Source organism: Eleginops maclovinus, chromosome 1 (genome assembly GCF_036324505.1).
Source record: "Eleginops maclovinus isolate JMC-PN-2008 ecotype Puerto Natales chromosome 1, JC_Emac_rtc_rv5, whole genome shotgun sequence".
NCBI lineage: Eukaryota > Metazoa > Chordata > Actinopteri > Perciformes > Eleginopidae > Eleginops > Eleginops maclovinus.
The window spans coordinates 4,165,139-4,192,461 of NC_086349.1; the positions used below are offsets into that span (position 1 = coordinate 4,165,139).

Genomic DNA, 27,323 nt, shown 5'->3' on the forward strand with positions numbered 1-27,323 from the left:
AACTCACCACCAGATGGTGATCAGTTGACAACTCCGCCCCTCTCTTCACCCGAGTGTCCAAAACATGCGGCCTCAGGTCCGATGATACGATAACAAAATCGATCATGGACCTTCTGCCTAGGGTCCTCTGGTACCACGTACACTTATGAGCATCCTTATGTTCGAACATGGTGTTTGTTATGGCCAATCAATGACTAGCACAGAAGTCTAGTAACAAACCACCACTCTAGTTCAGATCAAGGGGGCCGTTCCTCCCAATCACGCCCCTCCAAGTGTCTCCATCATTGCCAACGTGTGCGTTGAAGTCTCCCAGCAAGACTAAGGAGTCCCCTTCAGGAGCCCCATACAGGACTTCTTTCAGGGTCTCCAAGAAGGACGAATACTCTGAACTGCTGTTTGGTGCATAAGCACACACAACAGTCAGAGTTTTCCCCCCCCATAACCCCCAGGCGTAGGGAGGCGACCGTCTCGTCCACTTGGGTAAACTCCAACAAAGCGGCACTCAACCGGGGGCTTGGGAGTATCCCCACACCCGCTCGGCTCTTCACACCTTGGGCAACTCTGGAGACGAATAGAGTCCAACCCCTATCAAAAAGCAAGGTTCCAGAGCCGACGCTGTGCGTAGAGGTGAGCCCCACCAGATCCAACTGGTAACGCTCCACCTCCCGCACAAGCTCCGGCTCCTTCCCCCCCAGAAAGGTGACGTTCCAGGTCCCCAAAGCCAGCTTCTGCCACCCGGGTCTGGTCCGTCGAAACCCTCTGCTTCCACTGCCACCCTTCTGGCAGCGCACCCGACCCCATCGCTGTTTCCCGTAGGTGGTGGGCCCGCGGGACGGGGAAGCGGGGTTGTTGCCCACGTTGCCTATTTAGGCTGTGCCCGGCCGGTCTCCATGGCAAGCCCGGCCACCAGCCACTCGCCGACGAGTCCTCCTTCTGGGTCTGGTTCCAGAAGGGGACCCCTGGCCTCCTCCGGGCCGGGTATCCTCGCTTTCATGTATATTTTCCACGAGGTTATTTGAACCAATCTTAGTTTGGCCCCTTACCTGAGACCAATTTGCCATGGGAGACCCTACCAGGAACACAAGGTTCAAGACAACACAGCCCCCAGGTTCATCGGGGCACACAAACCTCTCCACCACGATAAGGTGCTGGTTCTCGGAAAGGACATATTTATCACATCTTACCAAATGAAATGACTTGTGATTCAGAATAGGATGTTTCACTGTCCATAGAAAAGGTACACATTTCAAAATCATACTTTTTTATGTTCAAATACATAAATCAAGCAAGATCTCAAGGGCATATTTCATGATTTCTTAAATTGTACTCCTATCAAACAAGGCTAAAAACGATTTTCATTGACCTTAGTTTTTTATTTTATTTTATTTTTTTACAATTTTAACGTCCACAATTATCAAATTCTCTGAATATGCCACTAAAATCCTCCTTGCCAGCTTAAGGAGCCAAATAGTATTTTACCTTCTTGGTTCTAGCATTTTCTTTTCTTCCTTTCCTTTCTGTTCTTTTGTTTTAATTCTTTTTTTCCCCGTATTTGTTAAAATAAGTAGTACTCTAAATAAGCTTTTAAGAATTCCTTTCTCTCTTGTACAGATTTAATATTTTCCCTATTTATATTTTGTATCCTAATTATGCAACAAATAAACTAAACAATGTTACTAAATGACTAACATCATATTGGGATGGGCCAACCCACCATTTTGGGAACCATTGACACACAAGTCTGTGTTTTTTACCTGAGCTTCACAAGTGTTCTGCCTCTCTTCCCAACAGGTCAACGCTTTCCTGTCTTTTGTGATCCCCATGGTGGCCATATCTGCTCTGAACGGGGTCATAGCCAATCAGCTGCTTCGAATGTTCCGGGAGGCGGAGCAAGAGAACCGAGTCTGCATCATTGGTGGAAATCCCACCATGCTGAACGTCACTGTGGAGCCCAACCGTGCTCAGTCACTCCGCCATGGTGTTCTCGTTCTCCGTAAGTGACCATCCTCCCAATCCACACTGACACACACACACACACACACACACACACACACACACACACACACACACACACACACACACACACACACACACACACACACACACACACACACACACACACACACTTATATACGTAGAGTGAATGGAAATGTGAAGTCAGCAACATCAAGTCGGCCATCTTTGAAGACTACCAGTAGCCGCAACTGTAGACTTACCATAACGGGAAGCTAGGTTTCATTGACCTTTTCACTTGCTTGGTAGGCTCAGCTTTTCCCACATTAAAGAACACAACTTTTTTCCGTTTCACATCATTTTATGGATTACATTTCATTTGTTTCGAAATTGGACATTAAAGAGGGAAACAGAGCTAACGTTAAACAAACATTAAAACACTGGAACCAATGCTGGCTCCGTCCACTGGACTACGCTGCTTGAGAGTGTCTTTGTACTTATTATTTTACTGCTCTCAACCCATCAGCCATCTTCTGACTGTTTAGTGCCGAAAACAACTGCTGAACAGTAACACAAACCACTAAGAGGGAAAGAGACTTTATTCATTTCCGATGCAAAACAGCTGGCAGAGGATGAAGGAAACTTAAAAGATATTGGGCTGCAGCCGTTGCTACAGTAACCTTGCCCAAATGCCTTCAAATGCTTAATTTTTTATTCTTATCTACCAACTTCTTAAAAAAAAATCTAAACTCAACCACAATTGTAGGTTTTATTTCCTTTTTTTTGGACAAAATACATGACTGCATTGAAATGAAGAGCAGTTGAAGCAGAACACACACCCACTAGATTTTCTTAGTTACTTCAATTTAGGTGCTCCATCAAACTGTCAGTAATCTGCACTTCGTTCACCTCCCTTAAACAAATTCTACCTATCCCTCACTCTTATCTATTCAGTGATGTAGTGCTACATCAAACCAACAATATAAATAACATGCTAATTGTTTTTCCGTAAAACAACATACTGATCACTTCATTTGAATCATACTGCTGCGGTTACATTTGAGATATTATTTTGTTTAAGCATAACTAGATTTTCATCATTAATAAATGCTAAACCAAAATTATCACAATTCCTTGATAACAGTACAGCTTAATTTGATTTAAAGGGGCCCTATTATGCACATTTTCAGGTTCATACTAGTATTTCTGTTTCTACTGGGACATGTCTCCATGCGTTAATGTTCAAAAAGCTCTTTATTTTTCTCATACTGTCTGTGCCGCAGCTCCTCTTTTCACCCTCTGTCTGAAACCAGAGCCCAGTCTGCTCTGATTGGTTAGCTAGCCAGCTCTGTTGTGATTGGTCAACTGTTTAGAGACAATGTGTTGGAGTGCTAGCCAATAAAAGCACAAGTTTTTCATAGTAATGTCACTAAGTTACCTCACTAAGTAAACAAAGGAGTCCAACACAATCGCACAGTGTTAGCAGTGTAGTCCGGTGACATAATAATATGCACAAATACTTTTCTGCACGTCTTTTTTTTTTGCGTTACTGCAAATACACAACTCTATATTTAAGCTCTGTCTCTTGTTCAAATTCTATTAGATATCTCCTAGACAATTCTGACCTTCCATTAGGGATATGTAATTAAATGCATTATGCATTTCTATAATGATTCAGCTATAACGGTTCTGCTGTCGTTGTTCTGACCTATGTCATCATATCACAGCTTAAATCAGAGCTTAATTTGGTCAAAATGTGTGTAGTAGCCAGACAGTGCCTCTAATACGCAGTTACTGCTGGTCTTTCCCTTAGCGTCAAGAGTGCTGTTGCACTTTAGTGACACTAATTACATTGGTATTCCAAATTACGGGAAAAGGATTTTTAAAGGTGATTTCTCATACTACTTCAGCTGTCTCAGCATCTCTATGACACAGATGTGACGTAGAGCCTGACTTATCCTCACTGTAAAGCGCTTCACGTTCTGTACTCTTTAATTATGAGACTGAGACGTTGACCCGAACGGGGCACAGACATATTTCCCCTCTTGACTCCCCCTTCTATCCCTTTCTTTGTCCTTCTTTAACTTAATTAGACCTGCCCTCTATCTGAGTGTGTGGGTGTATGTGTGGATGGATTACAGCAATTGTTCTGGGAACATTGAACCAGTGAACGAACAGGGGACATTTGGAGGGCCACTGTTGGACATGGTCTAAATCAAGAAATGAATCATAAAATGAAATAAAAAGAACCGTAGAATCTTAAAAAAAAACCTCAACTGATATAAAGATAATCATAGTAAAGTTCAAAATAAAACAGTCAGGTGATGTGGCAATACACATTTCCATTTTTAGTTTTTAAAAGCATAGGATTTCAAGAAATTGAAGAAGTGCGTACAATCATATTTCCCAGAGCTTTTACTAGTATTGCCTTTCAAACTGTTCAACATTGGGTCGAATTTGGTCTAATACATTTGCCTTCATTTCTTTACATTGTACTCTTATTAGTCTCAATATTTTTATCAGCTTCATTTCCATTTGTTCTACATTATACTCTTTACTGTATGTTCCTTTTCAACTTCAATTCAGTGGTACTTCTCAACAGACTTTATGTGTTTCCTTGAGGTTGACCAATTATTTAATTGTTGTTGTTGTTGTTGTATAATGACAATGTTTGTGTGTATCCCGTTTCTGATGTATTTGGTTCGGTTGTGTGTTCTGTGGGTGTAGATGGCGTAATGAAACCAGTGAGTCTGTGAACTTGTAAGGTTAAACCTAGTGGATATGATTGAGTGGTGATTGTCTTGTCTTCTGTGTGTTGTGGTGTATAGCTTGAATACGTTTCAAATATTGTTAACTACTGCCTTCTAGATCTGTTGGGGGCAGTGTTGTGTGTTCTATGGGTTAGGTTTATGAATGACTGCGTGTTGCATGACCTACGTGGGTGTGAATCATGTGTGTGTTGGTGGTTTCCCTACGTTTAAGCTGTGCATCTCCCCCTCTTCCAGTAAGCTGCACAATCCTGTATCTGGTTAATACCTTACATTCTTGTGTGGGCTCTTACCTTATCTGGTGTTTGTCTCACTGGGCTCCAATTTTGTTAAATGGTGTGTCCTTTTGAAGCTTGATGAGTCTGAAAAAGTCCAGCTAAAGAGAGAGCTCCAAAAAATACATCCAAATGTTTTTAGTTTTGGTTCACTTGAACCAATGCTGGAGGCAAATTCATGTATAGGTTAGGTTAAGGGTTATGACAAATAGATGGGGTAAGGTTTAGCAACACAAATTAACAGAACTTTATCTGCAGTTTTTCATAAAACAATAAATATTTTAATGTCACATGAAATGATTGGCCAGTGACATTGTGTGACATAGTGTTTAAACTGTGTGGCTGTTAGGTGAGATTGTATTAGGACATCGTTTGTGTTCGGAACAAGCTAAAAGTTGTAGTGATGTCATTTTGCAGTTCTCACTAGATGGTTGAGGTATACAAAGCCATGTACTCAAAGAGCTGAGACGGCAGAAGCAGCAGAAGGTGGTTTGACAAGGTTTCAACGCTTTTGCCTCTCATAAACGGCTGTGTTAGTTTGTGTTTGTGTGTGTGATCACCAAATGACAAAGACAAATTGAGTACTGAGAGCACATCTGCCATGCTGGAATTGTTTCCGGGCAAATGAGATCCCTGTCTGCTGCTAGTTCATTGATGGGCTGAGTCGGTGAAGTGCGAAGACAAACACACAATAAAACACTGGAACCAAGGCTGGCTCTGTCCACTGGACTACACTGCTTGAGAGTGCCTTATTCGTGTACTGCATGATCATGTTCTTGTAAGATGTAGACTAAGAGGTAAAATGTGCACACACCCATACTTCCATCACAGAATGGAACATAATCAGTGCAAAGCGTTGGCCTAGTGATGGGCTGAGAGTTTCTTTTCAAGCTTCGTCTGAAAAATACCATCTGTAGAGAATCTCCCCACAGAGCCAAGAACAAGAAAAAGGAAATGTATGTAAGACAGTGATGTATTCTCTTCTCACAGGCAATACAAGCCAGCAATCAAATGTATGTTTGATCGCTCTCTGTTGGGTGGCTGGCCTATCATGCTGTGATAAATGCCCCTTTTTAAAAGAGAGTTTTCCTGCAATGTCGGAGATTTGACCTGGCCATAGAATAGATTTCTCATAAAAGCCCTGTGGTGACAAGTCCATCGATCCATCTTTTTGCATGTAGTTCTTGGCAATGTGGGGGGATAGGCTGGAGCTCCTCTTGGTTCTGTGTAGGGAGGCTTGACATCACGGTTCTGTTAAACTGTTACAATTCTTGAGAGAATAAGTGAATGCATCATCACCTCTTCATCTGAATCTTGACAGTTCATTCCATGGTTATAAACTAGACTTCAAGTAAATTAAAAAGGCCATATTATGCTTTTTGGGTTACCCTTTTTCTGTAGTTTGTTATAAAAGTTTTTGTGCATATAGATGATCTGCAAAGGCTAAAATCCTAAGACAGCAGTAATACGTGATATGCTATGGGGGGATATTTCCAACACTATTTTAAGTGTTTGACCAATCTCGACAGACCCAGCCAGCTAACCAATCAGAGCAGACTGGGCTCTGGTTTCAGACAGAGGGTGAAAAGAGGTGATCCGGCAGTATGAGAAAAATAAAGAGCTTTTTGAACATTAAAGCATGGAGACATGTCCCAGGAGAGACAGAACATACAAATATGAATCTGGAAATGAGAAAGAAATGAAATCTGAGCCCCAATTAAATAAAAAGTCACCTTTATCTGCCAGATGTGGATACATGTTCTGACAAATAAACACAATTCTTAATTGGTGGGCTGTCAACATGCTTTTCAGTCGTTAGATCACTTAGATTCTTCATTATTCAGTGGTTCAGCTGAATTTAGGGAAACCATAAGCATCAAAGAATAATTCATTGAGATGAGCCAGCATGGCTGACGTAAAAGACTTTTGACCACCTACCTTTGAAGCTGTAATTAAGTCTGTATCCATTCCCGTATTATTAATATTCCTTCAGTCAATAAGGGTCCACTGATCAAAGAAGAAACTGACATGGGAAGTATTTCGCTTTCTCTGTTGCACTTCAACTTCCAGATATTGAAGGAGTACCGCGTCTTCGAGGTAGAAAGTCTTCCACCAAACACAAGGATGTAAATTCAATCCCCAGCCTCGGCAATCAACATATTGATGTTTCCTTGGGCAATATGCAGTTCATTTATTTAAAGCCTCTGTCTTCTTTACAGTTGAGCCAACGCCAATGTTCCCCCTTTCACTGCAGGTAACTAATGTACGTTTGCAGTGACTGAAAATCCAAAACAGACTTTACATGGGGGATATGAATCATATATTTAGGCAACTCAGAGAATACTTTCTGTTTTGCAGCCAGCTTTACTTACTTTTACACCTTGGAAACACTGTCTCTGTTTAAAGGTCGGGTGTTGCCCTGTTACAGATTTTGCAGCTGAGATATTTTTTTAGCTGTTGTTGGGTGTTGAACAATCAGTAGATCAATACTGGCTCCTGCATGTTATGTGGCTGAACAGCAAAGTCGAGGCTTCAAAGAAGCGATAAATTCGTTTTTTTGAAGTTGGGTTGTTTGAGCCCCATTCTTCCAGTGGGAATTTGAATCCAATTTCGCCTAGCAAAATATATTGAGTGTAGTGACAGCTGTGATGAAATTGTATTGCAGAAGAGACAAAGAGGACGGTGCTCAGTCTCAAAACACTACAAAGCCCATCCTCTGATGCAGTGTACAGCCTTCTGATCCTATTACAATAGTATGGATGAACATGTAAAAGAAAGAAAATGAGAGAACAGATAAAGCGCCAAGAACATATGAATAGGGAAAGAAACCAAAACAGCTATTTGAATAAACCTTTATTTTTCTAAAGCATTTCTTTTATAAATCTTTTGAAGAGGTTAATGTCCTCTTGCATGCTTGTTTTATGCTATTTAAATTCAATTATATTTTAAGTAAATAAGGTTCTGTTTGAATGAGAAATGCTTCATGTTTTATTGGTATCCACTCAGGATGTTAACAAATAAATAAATTGTTTAGATATGAACAAATAGAAATGGCTTCTGAATGTTTTGGCACATGATCCCTATCTCCCAATTTTCACAATTTGTGTAAAAAAATCACACCCTGCTTCCTGTAGTCCAGTGGTGTGGTGCACATATTAAATAATACCGTTACCGAGGTGATAAAAGCACAAATATTTTACTGAATGATTTCAGTGTAGGAGCCCAGCTGAAATATTGAAATTTAGTTTTCAAATCAGTTAAAAATCAATAACCATGAAAAACGTTTTTGTTTTTTTGATCTCAAGTAAAACTTTCATGGTAATGGCCTTTTAAGACCCCTGAATAAGTTTCCTTTTATGTTAATTTGTGCTCAGGCCAGTAGATCTTCAGAATTATAAGTGTAAAATAGAGTGCCAAGACACTTTATACCTCAAAAAACCTCAAAAGGCCCTGTATAATAAAGGCAGAATTTAAAAAAAAAGGCAGACAAAATACTTAAATGTTAAGAAACCTTGGTTTTCTCTTTTATTTTTCAATTCAACTTTAGGTTATTCATATAGCTAACTGCTGAGTTCATAGTTTGGTCATTAGTTTTATGTTAGGTTGCATCACATCACATTAAATCCTATTTGTGTGTGCAATACATAGCTAGATGTACTTTCAGATATTTTGGTTTCCTATTATAGACGTGTTGCAGGTCAGAATGTCTTGATTTGGTCGTTCTTTTATGCTTGCATAACATTAGTTTCTGAGACTTCAACATGGAGCTGAACTGGGCTCTATGTATTATTTGCCAGGAAGACACCTCTGAACCCCTGAGATGTCCCTTGCAGACACCTGGGACAAGTGATGATAAATCTGATGCCTATAGATCAATTATTGCTAATGTCAAGCAATTCAGGGCGATTGACACTCTTCCAACTAAACTCTATATTGGGAATGATGAAACTGCTAGCAAATTTGCTTCACATTCTGCTTCTTGGCACAAATCTTGCCACCTGAAGTTTAACATGTGCGTGAACGTGCGGAATGCTGTTGAATCTGGAGGGGGAAAGCCAATGAAACGTCCACGACTGGATGTTCAAAAGTGCTTCTTCTGTGAGGGTGGCACAGCTCAAGGGGCTCTCTATAAAGTATCAACATTTGATGCTGACAGGAATATCCGAACCGTGATCACTGAACTTAAGGACACAAGGCTTATGACGAGGATAATTGGAGGAGATTTAATTGCAATTGAGGCAAAATACCATTTACCATGCCTTGTAAAGCTGATAAATCACGACAGTGGATTTGTTAGTAAGAGAGACCAATGTCCAGAACACATACTGCAGATGAAAAATGGATGAGTCTCGAGCTTTCATTGAACTTCAGTACTACATAGAAAAATATGGAGTCATATCTGAACACACAGCCAGTTTAATGATATTATATATTCAGTGTGAATAATGATCTGATTATAGTTGCATGTGTGTACATTGGAATATTGCAAACAGGAAGTGATCATTTCTTATTCAGCATTCTGTTAATGATGCCAGTTTGCTAACCCCCTTGTTAAGTAATATGTTTAAGATTTGATGTATTTAAAAACAAAATAATGTTGGTGCTTGGACCTAAAAATAAACAAGGAAAAAAAAGTAAACCCTTATGAATTATGGACATTTATAAATTAGTCATCCATAAATTGTGGTCTTAAATAGAAAGATACACCATGTAAACTAACAAAAGTGAGTCCCTTCACAAATGACTTTAAAATTTGATAAAGTATTTTGTGAAAAATATTACTTACTGACACTCATCTTTTAACAAACTGTGAACCGTCTTTCATTCCCATGCAGAGGTGTCAATAAGTTGGAAAAAAATGTTAAGGACCTGTGTCAATATCTCAAAGTCACTGGGAATTGATATCCCAGCAATAAAATAAATTATAGGGCAATCAATATCATTCCAATCTATTGTCATTCCAAGGATATCAGAATTTTTAAATACATTTGAAAAGAAACGTTGGGAAATCCAAGGGCTGTACTTATTATGTATGCTCAATGTTTTTTTTACTTTAATGGGGATAGCAGTTCAGTTCTATGTATTTGACTTGATCGTTTGGTGAAATTCTTGTATTTTTGGGGAGCACGTACAAGCAAAATAATTGACAAGAAAAAGTGATTTTTATCAGCTGGCGAGGACCTTCTCAAAACAGTCTGCCTGTACCGGAAGTAGCAGACGACTTTCACGTGACGTCACGAGTGTAACTGTACCGGTGTTGCAACCATGGCTAGCAGTACTAGTGAGAGTGATTTCAGCGAAAATGTCTGTTTCTGTTGGTGCCGAACACGTTGAGCGTCAGTGAGCTCTCTGATGCCCCTGAGCCGTCATCAGATGGAGAAATCGACATGGCAGAGCCACTGGGGGTCCAGCCATATATCTTTGAGCCAGCCGTGTCAGACGCTGGGAGTGACAGTAGGGTGGCCACCCTAGTGGCCAGACGTCCGGCTTTAGGCCGGACAGTCCGGCTTTTCAATGCCCTGTCCGGCGTCCGGCGCAGCATCAAGCCGGACGCGTATTTGTCAAGAAGGAGGACAAATACGCGTCCGGACAGGGCATTGAAAAGCCGAACTGTCCGGCCTAAAGCCGGACGTCTGGCCACCCTAAGTGACAGTGACAGTGGTGAGGGCGACGGAGCCGGTGGAGGGATAGACCACGATATAGATCGCCTACAAAATACAGAATGGTAATTAGTATTACTTTTGACCCTGGCCTGTTATTGTTATTGTTTTCTTTAACCCGTCTACCGCCTTGGGCGACATCTGTCGCCAACATTCTAAACTGCCTCCCAGCCCTGGGCATCATATAGCGCCAGAGTCCTAAGCACTGCAGCCTGCCCGGGGCGACATACAGTGCCCAAACAGCATCGTGTGTAGAAACGTTACTTAAACCAATCAAATATGTATTGCTAAGTTGTTATACCCTTTGGGACCCATGATAATGAACAACCAGTAGACAATCGTGCCATTGGAATTGTAAAACTGAAAGGAGTCCATTTATTAACAAATAGTAATAATAATGTCAATGACCAATACAACAGTCAATTCTACATACACTGCACACAAGAGATCCATTAAAAAGCTGCCCCGGCCCTACTATTTCACAGTTCATAGTACAGTCAGAAAGTATGAGGACTGCATCACTGGGATGCATGGTCTACATAGCACTTATGATAATGTGTATAGATTAGACACATGTGGATTATATTTATATTAGCTGCAGAAGGCCGCAATGCATCGCTTCCCTCTCGCCATTTTCGTCATTTTAGCCTAGAATTGACAAGGCAAAATACGACGAAACACACCGGCAACAATGGACGCCAAACTTGTGGTTACACTTGTGACGTCACGACGGGGCTCCAACCCCAAGGGTCTCAAACAAGGTTTTCAGCGATTTCCTGGCGCGCAATTTTAAATGATTAATTACTCCGTTAATTCAACCGCAATGACATGGGTTGCAATGATATATGTTATTCAGTTGTGTATGTACTATTAGACTGCGTGGTGTGTAGTGCTGCACTTCAGTAGGCCTTTAAAATTGATGAAAAATTAAGAAAAAGGTTCCACACAAAACCATAGACTATTTCTAATAACTAATGGCTCTTTTGCTTTTTATTTTAAGTATGTTAGATTACTTTTTTAAAATCTCTTTTTTTTGCTGATATGCTGTGACAATTCATGTACTGGGTTGTTGGGCTCAATTGGATGGTACACATCATTAGATCGGTTAGATTCTCCCCCATTAATCCTCCAGTTCATTTTAGGGAAGCCATTGTAGATCTTTCACAGGAGAAGAGAAATGACAAAAAGTGAATTCTCACTACGTTAAAAGTCGAACTAGAGTCTGAATATATGTCTGGTTCTTTCGCATTAATATTAGTTTAGTCTACAAGGTTAGGTTATTGGCAGTAATGCCTTCTAGATAATAAAACCAGCAAGATTTACTTTATTTTTATTTTTTATTAAGTAAACTCATTATCTATAGGTCCAATGGACTCACCGTTCAATTTCGAATAGTAATGCTTATTTGTTAATTGTAGAAAAAACAACAATGTTGGAAATCGGCAGGAAGACAGCTAGGTAACGTTAGCAAGGAGAGCTAGTTAACATTAGCTAGAAGGAAAGCTAGTTAAAGTTAGCAAAGAGAGCTAGTCATAATTGGCTGAAACAGAGCTAGGTGACATTAGCAAGGAGAGCTAGTTAACATAAACTAGAAGGAGAGCTGGGTAACGTTAGCAAAGCCATCTAGTTGACGTTAGCTAGAAGGAATACTGGTTGATGTTAGCTTGGAGGAAAGCTACTTAATGTTGGCTAGGAGCAGAGCTAGTGTGTGTGTGTGATACATTAGCTGCAAGTTGTTAACAACTGGGCAAGGTTTTGCTTGGCTTGAAAAGAAGCTTATTGCTGATGTTTTTTCATACATGTTTATTAAAATTCCCATGGTAATCTACAATAATCTAGTCCCTTTTCTCAACTTCTATATTTATATAAATTTATGAATCCATAAAATGATTTTGAACAACATTGTGCAATTATTTGCTAACAAACCTCAACATTTTCTGCACTTCTTGTATAGTTTTGCGGAAATAGTACATTGGTCCTTATCATTCTACTTTATTCTTCTCCTTGACTCTCACTCTCTCCCTTGTTTTCAGGAGCGGTGGTCATAGCCTTCGTGGTCTGCTGGCTGCCCTATCACGCTCGCCGCCTGATGTTTTGCTACATATCCGACTGGTCCAAGTAAGTAATGATTCTTCTCAGCCTCTCATGCGATCGAACCTCCAGGTTAACAGTTTGTTTGCTCACTTGACCTTTGCAGAAACACACCGACGCTGCAGTGCAATAATTTAAAATTGCACACAGTGATCTTCACTCAGTAGTTCCCTGGTACGCACACACAGATATTGGCTGTAACCATCTGTCAGAGGGCCATCAGTTAAAAACGTTCTGACATAGAGGAGCATGACAGATACAGCTTCCTGATGAGATTGCTTTCATTTATACTATTCTCATTCTCTATCTTGCTGACTCACTCTATTCCTCCCTCTCCTTTAACGATTTGTCTTGCATAGACCTTATGGTTTTCCTAATTAAATCAAACAGACACCAATTCAGCAAATGAGTGTTACTGGGAAAGCGTCGTATTTCCTCTGGATATGAAAACAGCTCTTATGGTATCTCTGTTGCTGCCTGAGGAGAAACAGCTGAAAACATAAAAATCATCGGCCTGCTCCTGTTGCTTAAAGCTTTGATAGCCATTTGTCAGCATTTTTGAATGCACTTCAGTTTGTTTCTCCATTGTTTAACATTGACAGATTTAAATATTTGCAAGAATTAGCAAGGGATCTCTGTTTGGTCTTTAAATACACTGTGAGACACTTTGAAAATGTGCATCTTTTGAGCTCCAGTAGAGCCTCTTTGTGCATGATTCTGTTGAAGAGGACATATTCTGCTATTCTTGTTTTTTTTTTTTCTTATACTGCACCACCTATTTTCACCTTTTGTCTGACACCAGAGTCCAGTCTGTTCTGATTGGTTAGCTGACCGACTCTGTTGTGATTGGTCCACGGCTTGGAAATGTTGGAAATGTCCTGGCCAATAGCCTATCACATATAAAGTGTGTGAGCGCAACCCAATAGAAGCGCAAGTGTTACACAGAGATGTCACTATGTCACGGAAGTATAAAGAGGAGTCCGATGCGGCGTTTCAGGCAGGGGGGGGCGTGTGTGGTAAAGAAACTCCCTCTGTCTGTCTAATCCTCTAATGATTGGAGGAGGCCAGAGCTATATAGATACCAAGAGTTGCGAAACTCCCATAGACCTCCGTGGTAAAAAATGGCGGCGCCTACTTCCGGGGTATGGACATCGAGATAGTTCCAAACATTGGCATTTGGGTGCGTCGATTAGTTCAGAGGTACGTTGCTGAAACATTGACCTGTTTTGAATTAACAACTGTTTATATTGTATCACAGGCCCTTTATGATCCTTATACTGGTCTTCATGTGTATATGCACAGCGTAATTATCTATATTTTATCTTGGTTGTTACAACCAATATGCAAGCATTGCCTGCTCGTTAGCTAGTGCGACTTCTCCAGCTGTGAAGGTAAGAGTTCGGTAATGAATCGTTAGTGACTTTTATATTAATGATGTTGGGTAACTAACAAGCAGGATTTGGATTGATTGTTTCATTTTGGGTTTTGGCTTTTATCTGCTGAACCTGACCGTGTCAGCCATCGTGAGTTGGCTTTGTGTATGATATAAGATTAACTGCTAGCACAGGTAGAAATAAGGTGGCGTTTGTGGTTAATATTTAATTTCATATTTCATCGCATTATTGCATATTTGTTAATGTCAGTTTTGCATTTGGAGAGGCAGGGTGACAACGGAAAGCTGTGTATTATTAATATTAGTTTTACATTTTGGGGGGAAAAGCTTAGTGTTCATGTTAGCATGGGTCGCACTACAGGCTTTAGTAGTTCTAACTTAACTTTTCCTTTCCATATCATTCATCTGATGATAGACGTCTCATGATTTTCATTTCAACGTAACTGGGCTGTTTTATTGATTCGTGGTTTTGCTTATAAATTCCGATTCAACCATTAGCCTACCATCGTGGTAGCGCTAAGAGGTTTGCCGTGGTCCGTTCAGCATTCGCCTAGCTCAGTTCTTCGGATGAAAGTGACCACCCCCAGGACCACAACACCAACATGATCATGTTAAGACTAAGAATATAATTTTAACATTAAGCTATACTCATATTATCAAAACAATAAAAACGAATTTACGCTTGTATGTTTTGGGTCTATAGGTAAGTGCAGAGCTATACAGATACTAACTGACGATGGCGGACACGGTCAGGTTCAGCAGATAAAAGCCAAAACCCAAAATAAATTAAACCCCCCGATAATCAATCCAAATTCTGCTTGTTAGTTACCCAACATAATTAATATAAAAGTCACTAACGATTCATTACCGAACTCTTACCTTCACAGCTGGGGAAGTCGCGCTAGCTACGAGCAGGCAATGCTTGCATATTGGTTGTAACAACCAAGATAAAATATAGATAATAACGCTGTGCATATACACATGAAGACCAGTATAAGCATCATAAAGGGCCTGTGATACAATACAAACAGTTGTTGATTCAAAAGAGGTAAATATTTCACCAACGTACCTCTGGAACTAATCGACGCGCCCGCAATGGAAGTGAACGGGGTCCAACGCCCAAATGCCAATGTTTGGAACTATCTCGATGTCCATACCCCGGAAGTAGGTGCCGCCATTTTTTACAACGGAGATCTATGGGAGTGTCGCAACTCTTAGTATATATATAGCTCTGGTCTGGTGGTTCCTCGATTATCACTCCTCCTCCTCGGTCCCACGGCACAAATAAGCGCCATGGGACGTTGCTTAAGATGACGCACAAAAGTGAACTTCTGGTGAGACCCGGGAGTGAAGAGCGAGGAGTGAGGAAATGACAAATAAGAAAAGTGAGATATACCTATATATGTTTGAGGTGCACAGAGAGAAGCAGTGTTTTTCAGTTACTTCAGCAAGAGTCGTGATTTTAAAATAGTGTTTATTTGAAATGAACTAAGTTTGATAGTTTTGAGAAGACTGAAATATACCAGTTGTAAGTTGGGAATCATCACTTGCTGCCACCTCCAGTGCTCCAAGTTGAAGATCCTGACCTCGAGACATCACAAATTTCACATCATCAAACAAGTTGCCAGGAGACAATGGTTCTGTAAATACGCACAGCTGTTTCTTTTTAAAATATCAGGATTACAGAAAATATGATGCCTGATTTTCATGAGACTTGGTACAAGGGCACAGCATTGGCAAAGGAAGAAGCCAATAAATTACGGAGCCGATCCGATTCAAAGGACAAAAACACTCATTATTATTCACTTATTGAAACAGCCTTAGTGGAGGTCTGCACTCGAGGGCCCTTCTAGTAATCAACATATTTAATTTCTAGCACTTATCTAGTCTTAAACAAGTAGTACATGTAGCAAATTATGCTGTGAAACAATTTCCCAAAGTCAGCATGGCAACAGTTTGACAAGTAGTTTTCTGGCAGGTTTTTAAAGGTTCAATGTTGAAGAATCTGTCAATAATTATTTATTTCCACCCCTACTTCACAAGTAAGTACAGCATTGTATCACTCACTGTGCTGTCGAACAAATGCGCTTTTGGTCCAATGCAACATTTTTGGAAATATTAGGGTTTCGTAATGATGGGCCTTCAAATCTAATAGGTTCAAGTAGATTATGGAAAGAAAAGATCTTGATTCGGGTTAAGATATGTATGTCTATTTTGTTATTTGAGTTTACATTAGTGAACATAAACAATGGTCTCCTGGGTCTCCTGTTGAACCTGGGACAGTGTGTGTCCACCATGACAAAAGATTGTTATTGACTTTCCATTGGCATTATGTCTTTGGTTATAAAATATCATCAGTGAACACTTTAAATGTCACCACCACCTAATGCATTGATTTGTGTGGCTATTTCTGTGAGATCTCTAGCCGAATTCAGCAAATCTTCTCTCAAGAAGCACCATGTGTTGATGGTTTGGAGTATAGAGTATCAGTAAGTGTCGCAGGGATTGCTAGCAGTCACGACCCGTGAAATATTTTGCAATTCTTGCCTGGTAATAGCAACTTCTCTGATAGAGCCATGGCAGCGAGGCATTTCATTTGTGAATCTGCCACGAGAGGAACATGACTGATGTGCATGAGTCACAAAATCCCCGCTTTTTGAAAAATGCTGCACCTGAGGTCCACATTTGGCCCAATGTCGTGTGCAATTATAATGAAAAATGTTAGCACTTTGAGAGATTTCTATCAAAATTCTACCGCAGAAAAGACTGGAAACACCATCTTCATCAGTCATCCTCCATTACATGAGCAGAAACCACAGAATTACCTGAGTATATATAACGAAAAGGTCAACCGTCCTTTGTCCCTGCCAATCTTTCCCTCATTCATCTTTAATGTTGTCACTGTATGCACACAGACACGCACATGATTGACTTTCTGCACACTTCAATTACCCTTCTCCATTGCATGAGCAGAATAGATCAATACCCCAGATTCTAGTAACTGAGATATTGCGTGGGAGTACCTCCACTGTGTGAGGCCATTGATGTGTTATGATGACTTGCAACCCTTTGCTTTCACTCAAGAGTCTGTTATCTGTGTGTATCAAGCTGTGTATCAATCCTCCTGTTTATGATCCAATCATCCTTGCTTTGGCTGTGCACATAATTAAATACTATATAATCCCGTGGGAGCATGGATTAATTACTGAACGGTGACTGGGCACAGACCCAGGTGCCCAATGTTTTAAGGGCTTCTCTGCGATTGCATATAGAATGTCACAAATGTCAAAGAGACATGTAACAACCAGAATCTTAAAGTCACCATGAAGTGACATAAAACAACTAAAAAGACTAATATGAGAACAAAACAACTACCAAGAGCTGAATAACAGCTACAACATAAGACACAGAAACTCCACTGAGAAACAGAATTTAGCTATGAAAAAACAGCTAACAACCGCAGACCAAATATTAGAACAAAAAGATCAAGACCCTAAGTTACTCAAAGGCAACAGTAAGTCAAGCTAAAATGCTAACTTTAAGATCAGTATACCCTCTTTATCATGTTTACTGTAAGCATTTTTTCGTCTTATCAACTTATTTGGTCATACTTGCTTATGCTTTAGATGTTTTGGTATCTACACAGTGTTAGTGTTAGTGTTGCACCACATTAGTGTTCAATGGCAGGATGGAAGGTTTGGGGCTGACTGGCACTTCATAATGTTTATCATATCAGTTCATTTCCAAAAGCAACACAGACTGTTAAACAGTGAGGGGCTTAAATAGTTTTAAGTCCCATCTTGCCTGATCTCTGTTGCAGTCAACAGAATTACACGTCTGGTCATTTGCCATCACTCAAACTTCATCTATGAGGGAATACCACTGGCAAAGGAAGAATCCAATAAATGTTGGAAATGAATTATGGGGTAGATATACATTCTTACCTTTCATTGCATGACAGGCTCAGTGTTTCTAATACCGTTTTTTTAAACCAATGCAACTTTTCAACCTTCTGCTGCATACTGTTTCCTGTTTTCCAGTGTTTCCTAGGTTTTTTTAACACACAAATTGAAATGCACTAAGAACATAAAATAAAGGGTATGTCTTGTGGCAATGACTTTGTAAGTGAGCACTAAAGAAGCCTAGTTGGAAAGCTTCTACTTGTAGAGTGGAAAACCAATATAAAAGCATTAAGACTTCTCTCAAAATGCTGAACGTTTTAAAGGAACAGCCAGCTCATCATGAATTGTTGATAGTTAATGCCAGAAGGCTTTTTGGAAAAATGGAAATTCACATGTTTTTATCAACATTCATAGGATTTATAATTATGACATGCTCCTCTAAGTAGCGCACCTCTAAACATGAATCTTATGAACAATGATTTGCAAGTGTCTCTCAACTGCTGCCATGGGAAACCTGCTGGCACAAATGTGTCCCAAACATAAATGGAGAAACTATCTCCAAACTTTAGAGGATGTACTTTGTATTCCATTTAAGTTTTATTTCCCATTTGTCATCCTGTCTTATATAATCTTCATATCCATAATGCCCCTCTCCTCTCCTGCTGTGTAGCTTCCTCTCTGACTGCAGCTAGAGGGACAGCCAGAACACACAGTTAAAAACCTCACTTGTGGCAGAGCAAATACATAAAATTGCATATAATTAAAGATAACAGTTTGCCTTCCAAATGCATTTTCCAGCAGAGAAAATGTTCCTTCTTCCCTTCATTGCCCTGTAGTTTTTTACACCATGAATACACAAGAGAATAATGGGAAGCCTGCACTGCAAACCTAGAGATGTTTCACTGTTAATGACTTTGAAAGTATTTCCAGTAGTGGACCAGCAGAGCCGAAAATGAGCAGTGACATCCGGAGAAAAGATTATTGGGTTAGATGAATACATTCTCAGCAGTCTTCACTCTCTCTGGTTGGCTGAACAAATCTTCTAAGAGAGACGATTCTCCACCATACAACATATTTAATTATCTTCCCAGGAGAATGAAGCTGTTATTCTGTAATCTCATTACACTGTACAGTTTTTACAGCCACCCTATAACCAACTGGGTCATGGCGGCCCTGGTTACAGTGGTTCATATATGTTTATATACAGTGTGAAAGTTAACACTGAACCCAATTATACTTTTAGGGGGTTTTTCCTTTCCTATAGTGTGTTATACACTACTGTACATGCTTTAATTACTAGTCGCTTGGACTATTTCAATTCTCTTTTTACTGGTCTCCTTAAAATGTCAGTAGTATCCTTGTTCATGTTTTATTGTTTTAAGGTTCTTTGAAATAACTCTTTTGTGTTTGTTTGTTTGTTTGTACCTTGTTTTTAATTATGTTCCTCAGTTTTTGTGCATGGAAATGGTCTGCAAAAGCTAGAAAAACTTACGTTCCCTCCAGAGGAAGTTTCTCTTCCAAACACTCCCCCCCTACCTCCATTGGACTCCTTTGTTTACTTTCGGAAAATAGAGACATCACTGTGTAACATACGTGCTTCTATTAGCTACAATCCAACATATTGTTTGTGATAAGCTAAGGGGTGAGTCTTCTCTAAGCAGTTCACCAATCAAAAAACAGAGCTGGCCAGCTAACCAATCAGAGCAGACTGGGCTCTGGTTTCAGACAGAGGGTGAACATAGGTGATGCAGCACAGGCAGTATGAGAAACATAAAGAGCGTTTTGAACATTGTATGTGTAATTTAATATCTTAAGAAAGCATTGAGGTTCAAGATGCCACATATGTACGTATAACAATGGCTTTCTGTCTTCTCTTTCCTCGCAGTGGCTTGTATGACTTCTACCACTACTTCTACATGCTGACCAACATCCTGTTCTACGTCAGCTCCGCCGTCAATCCGATCCTCTACAACCTGGTGTCGGCCACCTACCGGCAGATCTTCTTCTCAACACTCCGCTACTTCTTCGTGCCCTGCCGCCAAACTGCCAGGATGCACCCTCATCCCTTAACCCGCCACTCCATCAGCATCTCTAGCAACCACACCCTCTCCACCAACATCATCAAAGAGACGCCGTACTGATTGGGCTGAAAAGGAATACACTTCTATAAGCCAATCCACTGGCACTTTGTGAATACTCGAAATACTACCAACTGAATCAAATTAGTTCTGAAACTGGTTTGGAAATGGTTGGCACAGGCTGATCCGGAACTGGAATGATCATCATTGTGATGTGCCCACTCTGAGACCTCTGTGATTTTGTTACAGATTGTGTGTTACTGTTGTTGCGTCTATAGTATATTTGTTTAACATGACTTTAGGCAAAGAGAAAAACAAAATATGACAACGGAAGAACGAAAGACAGATTTACATAAAGATAAAGAGCATCTTCTAATTTTGAATCTATATTTTAAATGTTTTTTACAGTACATGTTTTACTGGATCATCCTTAACATGTGCTTGGTGTTGTACAGTGTACAGTGTACTCTACTGTGTCGTCATTTTTAAGAACCAATTTTAACCTTTTGAAAGTATTTTCTCAAAAAAATGGCATGTTCCAATACTTTCACTATCACAAAAGTTCTGATTCTAACATCACTCGTTGTACTTTTGGTGAGCATCTGTAGATAAACTCTGTTTCTCAGATCAGACTCTGAAATATGGAGGTCCATGGACTTTGTAAATCATGCAAATATTACAATTATTTCTGATTATGGTGTTCTGCATTCATCTAAAAATAGGAAGAGTGTGTAGACAGTGCGGATGTTGCTGTAACTGATTATTTTTGACCTTTTTGAACAGATGTTGTGAATTATTGATGCATAACAAAAGTAGGGTCACTTGAAAAAAACAGTTGAGTCTGCAGGGGCAGAGAAAGCAGCTCTTCAACAGACACTGAGCGTCTCCCTAATACCCCCCCACCAGCTGCTGCTTGAGCAATTAGAGGCAAGGAGAGATCTGGGATATAGCCTACAAAGTTTCCTTTAGGGGCCGAATCAAGATGTTAAACAATCTGAAACCTTCTGGAACCCAAGAATTGCTTCAGAGTGTCAACACATTTCATTGGCATCATTTAACCCTAATTCAGCAACATCATTTGTAAAGGCCGAGATAATGGAGTTTGTGAAATGGGCTTTGTATTATGTTGGGTTGCATAAGATGCTTTGATTGCATTTAAACAGTAGTCCTATTCCGGAATAATGATTTGAACCAAAGCGATCATTATTGCCCAGAGTACCAGCCCATTACGTAGTCATTGGGCGATTCCACAGTTCATGAATGTTTGGTGCCAATACAAGAATCATGTTGCAGACATTGAGGGTATTAAGTTGCATTCACATGAAATTTGGTAAAACAGCTCTGCGCTGACGTTGCCGTTGTGTTTCTATGGAAAGAGCTGTGTCGCCGTTTCAGAAAAGTTGTAGTGGGTGGGGCTTATAAGATTTTCAAACAATCTGACAAGCATCTCAATTCAGAAGCATACTGTCAGCTTAACATTAACCAAACATGAATGTAATCAAGATTTTTTGCAGGAAGTTCAAATATCAACATTCTTGTCTGACGATTGTTTGATTTTAGAGACAAAATGCCACTACAAAGAGTTAACATATACTTATCAAGTTATAACCTAATCATGTGAATAAAAACGGACTACCGTTGGCTTGTTGCTGTCAGTATTAAAAGGAATAGAAGTGTACAGTAATGAGAGTGGAGGTAAAGCAGTCTTCATGCTTGCACTGAACTAGATGTACCTTATATAGTACCCTAAATTACTTAATTGTACCTGTGAATGGCCGTCCCTCCTATGTTTCATTGTTTTTATATAATGAAAAATAATAGGACCATTGATTCAACAGTAATTGCCCATTTTATATTATTTTCAGCTGGTGGCAAGAGAACCCTGACTGGAACTTACTGTATGAAAGAAGCCTCGAGATTAATCCAAATGGAAATCAATGGAGTTCATTATAAAAGGCTGCAGTAATTAAACAGTACCAGGGTCACAGCAGCTGAATCACTCTATGTTTGCACTACTTACATTTTCAATTTATTTTTGTAGCTGATTTTATGTTTGCAAGGTTGAGTGCCAAAGGTTGAGATGGTGTACCAGGAATGTGTCAAAGTCCCATGAAAAGGAGGGTGGTCAATTTAGCACCTTTGTCATTATAACAGAATGATAACCACATGGCTTCAGAGATGCTTGAGCTCAAAGAGTAGCTAAGGCTTTGGAAATGTCATATGGTTTGCTAGTATCCGGTCATAGTAAAAAGTATGAGTGGTGAAGTGATGATGTATTTTTGTAGGCCAAAAAAGGAAGTTAGAGTCGCAAGGGCTCCCTCGACAAAGAGAAATGGGATTTCCGCTTTTGATTTTGGTACACTTTTTGTTCTGAAGGATAATCTCCATGGCTGCGGACTTGTGTTGGTGAAATTATGTTTTGGAGTCTTACTGTATATAGTCACTTGTTAGCAACCATCATTTTGTTACAGTATGACTCATGAAAGCTCAGACATTCACGACTGGGGTATTTACCAATGTATTTTATGACTTAGAACAAAAGTAATTTGTGGTATGCTAACCACAGATCTTATTTCAGGCGTCTAACCATAAACACGTTCAAAAAACCATTCAGTTTAGGACGACTGAACCAGAAGTTGGAAAATTCTCAGTCTTCTCCAGGTTTAAGGACTCATTCCTGTGCCACCAATTCAAGGTTGACCTGATGATGGTGCTAAATTCAGATGTTTAACCTTTGGCGTAACGTTTTTGCAATGTGGGAAACAATATGTTTCTAGAACTTGTCTCTCAATCCCAACTTTCTTGCATCCCAACCCTTGCATCTCAGGGCTCTAATCAAAGTGTAGTGCATTTGCAGCACACTGAAGGGGAAATTGTGGCCCAGCTACTGGCCAAAAATACAACTTCATAAACATCCAAACGTCACTCGGTGCTCCGGTCCCAGCTGTGTGCATTCCCTTTTGGTGTCTCCATTTCCGTTGTGTTTTGAGCTTCTAACAGCAATTTCGATTTGCAGCATTTCATTCATGAAGCGCTTTTCTTTGCATGTTCTGTTAAGTTGGTGAAGAAGTTTCTTCCCTTTTCCTGTGTTTTAGCATATTTCTGTTTGTTTTTTGCATCGCTTTTTCGAAACTGGAGTGGCTTACTTTGGGCCACTTTAGCGCTTTTGCACCTTACTATTATGCCATCGAATGTAAAGCGAGGGGGTCACCACAGGCATAATTACACAACATCAGCAACACCTAGAGAAACGTTCATGGAAATCCGTCTGACAATGCAATAAATTATAAAATTAAAACACAGCAGCAAATGTACTTATGTGCATTCAGTATTTATCACCGTCAAATGTTACTGTCAATCTCCTTTTGCCCACTCAACCAACAATTTGCCCCAACACTTTAGCTTTACTGTTGCAGTACTCAACACTGCTATGATGCTTTCAAAACAGTACAATATTAACAAAGAAAAATGCTCAATCTCTGTATTCAACATACCATGGCTGGACATTTTATTATAATGCACTTAGTTATTATTAGTGAAAGTAATTCTGTGCTTGGTATTGTTTGCTATGACTGTATTCCTGTACAGTATTTGTGTTCTTGTTGAATCTGTGAAGGAATTAGGCACTTTATGTATACTTTAATCAAACTTCATTTAGCCAAACATCACCGAAACCCAAAGATCCATGAGACATATTGAATGAAATATTAAAAAAAAAGAACTTCCTTTTAATTTAGCTAACTGTTTGAACTGTGCATGCAGTTGGAAAATGTTCTTATGTATGTCCTTTGCACAGACCTGTAAATGGATAGTATAACCTCAATGTAGAAAAAATATATAAATAAAGAAATTAAGATATATCATATCCCAATGCACTGTCATTGCTGTTAACATTTTGTCTTTCCTTTTTATTATTTTTGCTACGCAGGCTACTACGGGTATAAAAGGATAAGCAAACAATGAGAGTTTACACAGACTGTCTACACAAGGGCACACACACACACTCGTCACACTGCAGTGTTTGACTTTTTCTAAAGCACACATTTAAAAGTGTACAGCTTCAGCCTTTGAAAAAAAAAGTGACTCACAAGGCACTTGCACAAAGGTCCCTTATGAACAATATTATGTCATACACATGATGCTAATTAAAATGACATGGGAAATGTTCAGCAAGGCCTCAAAGCTCATACATAGCTTACAGTTTATGAATATGCTTTTATAAATGTGACATGAAAGGATCAAAAATGCATTTTCGGCATTGTTAAATTGTATTGACATGAGGCACGGATTTTCTACCCTGCAGTTATGGTAAACAAACATTGTGATATGTCTATCTCGGCCTTGCATGGATTGTGTGTTCATTCTCTCAGCTTGACTGACTGTAACTATTAGTGAGCATTTGAAATCATTTGGAGAAGTGTTGATTGCTCTTTCACTGTGACTTTGGGACCCAGTAATAAACACACAGCAACTAAATCTAGGCGTTCAGTGAAAGGCCTATTTTGTGTACATACTGAATTTAAATATGAATACGCATTTTTCATCTACAAAAGTACATCACGGTCTCAACTTACACATAAGACATGGGTTTCGAAAACCCTTGCAATATAAAGGTAAACTTCACGTTATCATTGTGAAAAAAAGAAATTATTTATTTGTAAAAAATTTGATGTCATTGTTTTACAAATCCAAAGTTTGTCATTTTTCTTTCTCTCAACCCGTATCAGCTGTGTCGTTGTCATTTTCTGTCTTCATGACCTTAAAACAGCCGTCATGAATTTCTCATTTCATACAAGAGGCTGATCAAACTGCTTAACGAGCTGACGAGTAATTGATAATCCAACATTGACGCATTTAGAGTTAATAATGAATCAAAAATCTAATATAAAAACACAATAACTGTAAATGAGCAAAACATTTGAAAAGTGAACACCCTCTGGTTATTGAAATGTGTATAACTCATGGAAAACAATTACTGGTGTTGTTCCTCTATTCCAGACCTGGGCATAATGTAAGATAAGAGGTACTTTATTGAACCCAAATTGGGAATTTATTTTGTTGCAGCAGCATAAAACTAAACAAGGCATTGCATAGTTACAATTAAAAAGAGTACAAATAAACTATTCTAAAATAGAAACATCTCAAAATAGAAATAGAAATAATTCAGCATTAGAGTAAAAAATTATACAGTTAACCATGAATATAAAGAATCTATAAACTGTCTGACAAATAAAACACTATAGTATGAAATACATTTTTATTTTAAAGTAACGTATATACATGTGTATATTCACAATCACTGTGCCGATTTGGTGAACAGACAAGCAGTGTGGCCAATTTGGCTCTTTTCCTCCTTTGCTTTATCCGGTGATTTCCATATCCTCATGCTGTAACTTTTTGCAGAAGTTTGCATTTTTCTACACTTCCGCACATGTGTCCTGGAGGCATTTCGTCACATTGACCGCTTCTTGACCTTCACTGAAGTTCACTATCAAGTGAGTGGTCTTTTCCCAATCGTAACCTCGTACCCCATTAGCTTCAGGCAGTGTGAAGAATAATAAACCCGAACCAAAAAGTGGCCTTTTCGTTCAACCTGTCACAGACACACTCACACATACACATACACATACACACACACACACACACACACCCACACCCACACCCACACCCACACACACACACACACACACACACACACACACACACACACACACACACACACACACACACACACACACACACACACACACACACACACACACACACACACACACACACACACACACACACACACACACACAGTGGGGGAGAGAGGGGCCTGTACACAGACATGCTTATTAGCCTTAGCAGCAGAGTCCACTACTCTCCTCCTCATGAACTTACACAAACATTCTGATGTGAACACTGTTCTGACAGTGTATCCCTAACGTTACATTATATTAGTAAACAGTATTATTCTGTGTATTATAGTAGAGTTATCCTGAATACGTATTATTCCCTATTATTTTCTAATACAGAGGTTTTCTCCTACAATATTATACTCGAACAGTGCCTTTTCTTTTGTCAAAAGCGACCAGCAGCAAACCTAGCAACTTGTTCTAGTGTTATTGTCCTATTGTCTGCTGTTAAGAGACTCTGATGTGAAGGCACATATCATTCTGCAGTTATCGCCCTCAACGAGCAGCGGGCGCTGAGCCCCTCAGCCATCCCAAAGCAATCACACACTGAACGTCTCACAGCATCCTCGCGCCGCAGCTACAGTCAGAGCAGAAGACACTCTCCGCTTCCTGACTGCAAATGAATAAACTTTAAAAAGTGATCAAATGTGGGCTTTGTTACTACGGTATGTCTGCAACAGTTTATATAACTCAATTTCATATTCTCTACCAATTGGAAAGTTCTTAAAACCTTAAAATGTACTGCTTTATTCAAAGACACAAAATACTGTAGAAACGTGTTAATTTAGTTTAATTCAAATTGCTCCGTTGTTTTAGTGAATGTTGTTCAATAGTAATACAATGTTTGCTTTATTTCAATGCTTGCATCACCTTTTTATAGCTTTAATTCATAATCTGGTACCAGTGTCATCTTCTCAAATCCTTACAATATAATGCTTTTATACGTAAAGAAATAAATTGATATTGAGCAGAATTGAGTTCAGTGTATTGGTTCGGCCTTCCACCGCAGTCCCAGTTTCTCATTAGGCTCATAAGACTAATTGCCCACCCCTAGTCCTACAATTATAAGCATGATACGGAAATAAAGTAAAACTGTATGGCTGCTCAGCTTGCATACCAATTTCTATTTTCAAATAGTATGTTATTACTTTACAGTCCCAAGAGCAAATGCTTACTGTGGTGTTTAGCATGAAACACTAACTCAGATAGCATTAGCTGTGATTGCTAGTGCAAACTTCCCTAAATACAATAAGGAGCAGGACAGCCCTGCTAACGTCAATGGCGGCCTGGAAGCTAACTGTATTTTAATGCTAGTCGTCAGCAGGGCTTTTAGCTGTCACACTAACTAGAACTACACAAACTGACATTGTGAAGTTAATATACTCAGTATTATTTGGAAGTTTCTCTTGGTTACCGTTTTAAGTAGAAGGCTAGTTAGCTTAACAAACCTTACCCCCTTGGGACAGAAGAAGGAACCTTATCATGTTTTATCTATGATAGGGGCATCCAAGCGGACAGTTTCACA

General features: G+C 39.5%; 1 protein-coding gene across 1 annotated transcript in view; it reads left to right on the top strand.

Moving 5' to 3' along the window:
• The window catches only part of ntsr1 (neurotensin receptor 1 (high affinity)), a 40,852-nt gene extending 20,669 nt beyond the window's left edge, over positions 1-20,183 (top strand). Inside the window, exons 2-4 of the mRNA XM_063892875.1 lie at positions 1,792-1,993; positions 12,690-12,774; positions 19,928-20,183. Of these exons, the coding sequence (XP_063748945.1) occupies positions 1,792-1,993; positions 12,690-12,774; positions 19,928-20,183 (543 nt within the window). The remainder of the gene's footprint in view (positions 1-1,791; positions 1,994-12,689; positions 12,775-19,927) is intronic.
• Positions 20,184-27,323: the final 7,140 nt, after the last annotated feature.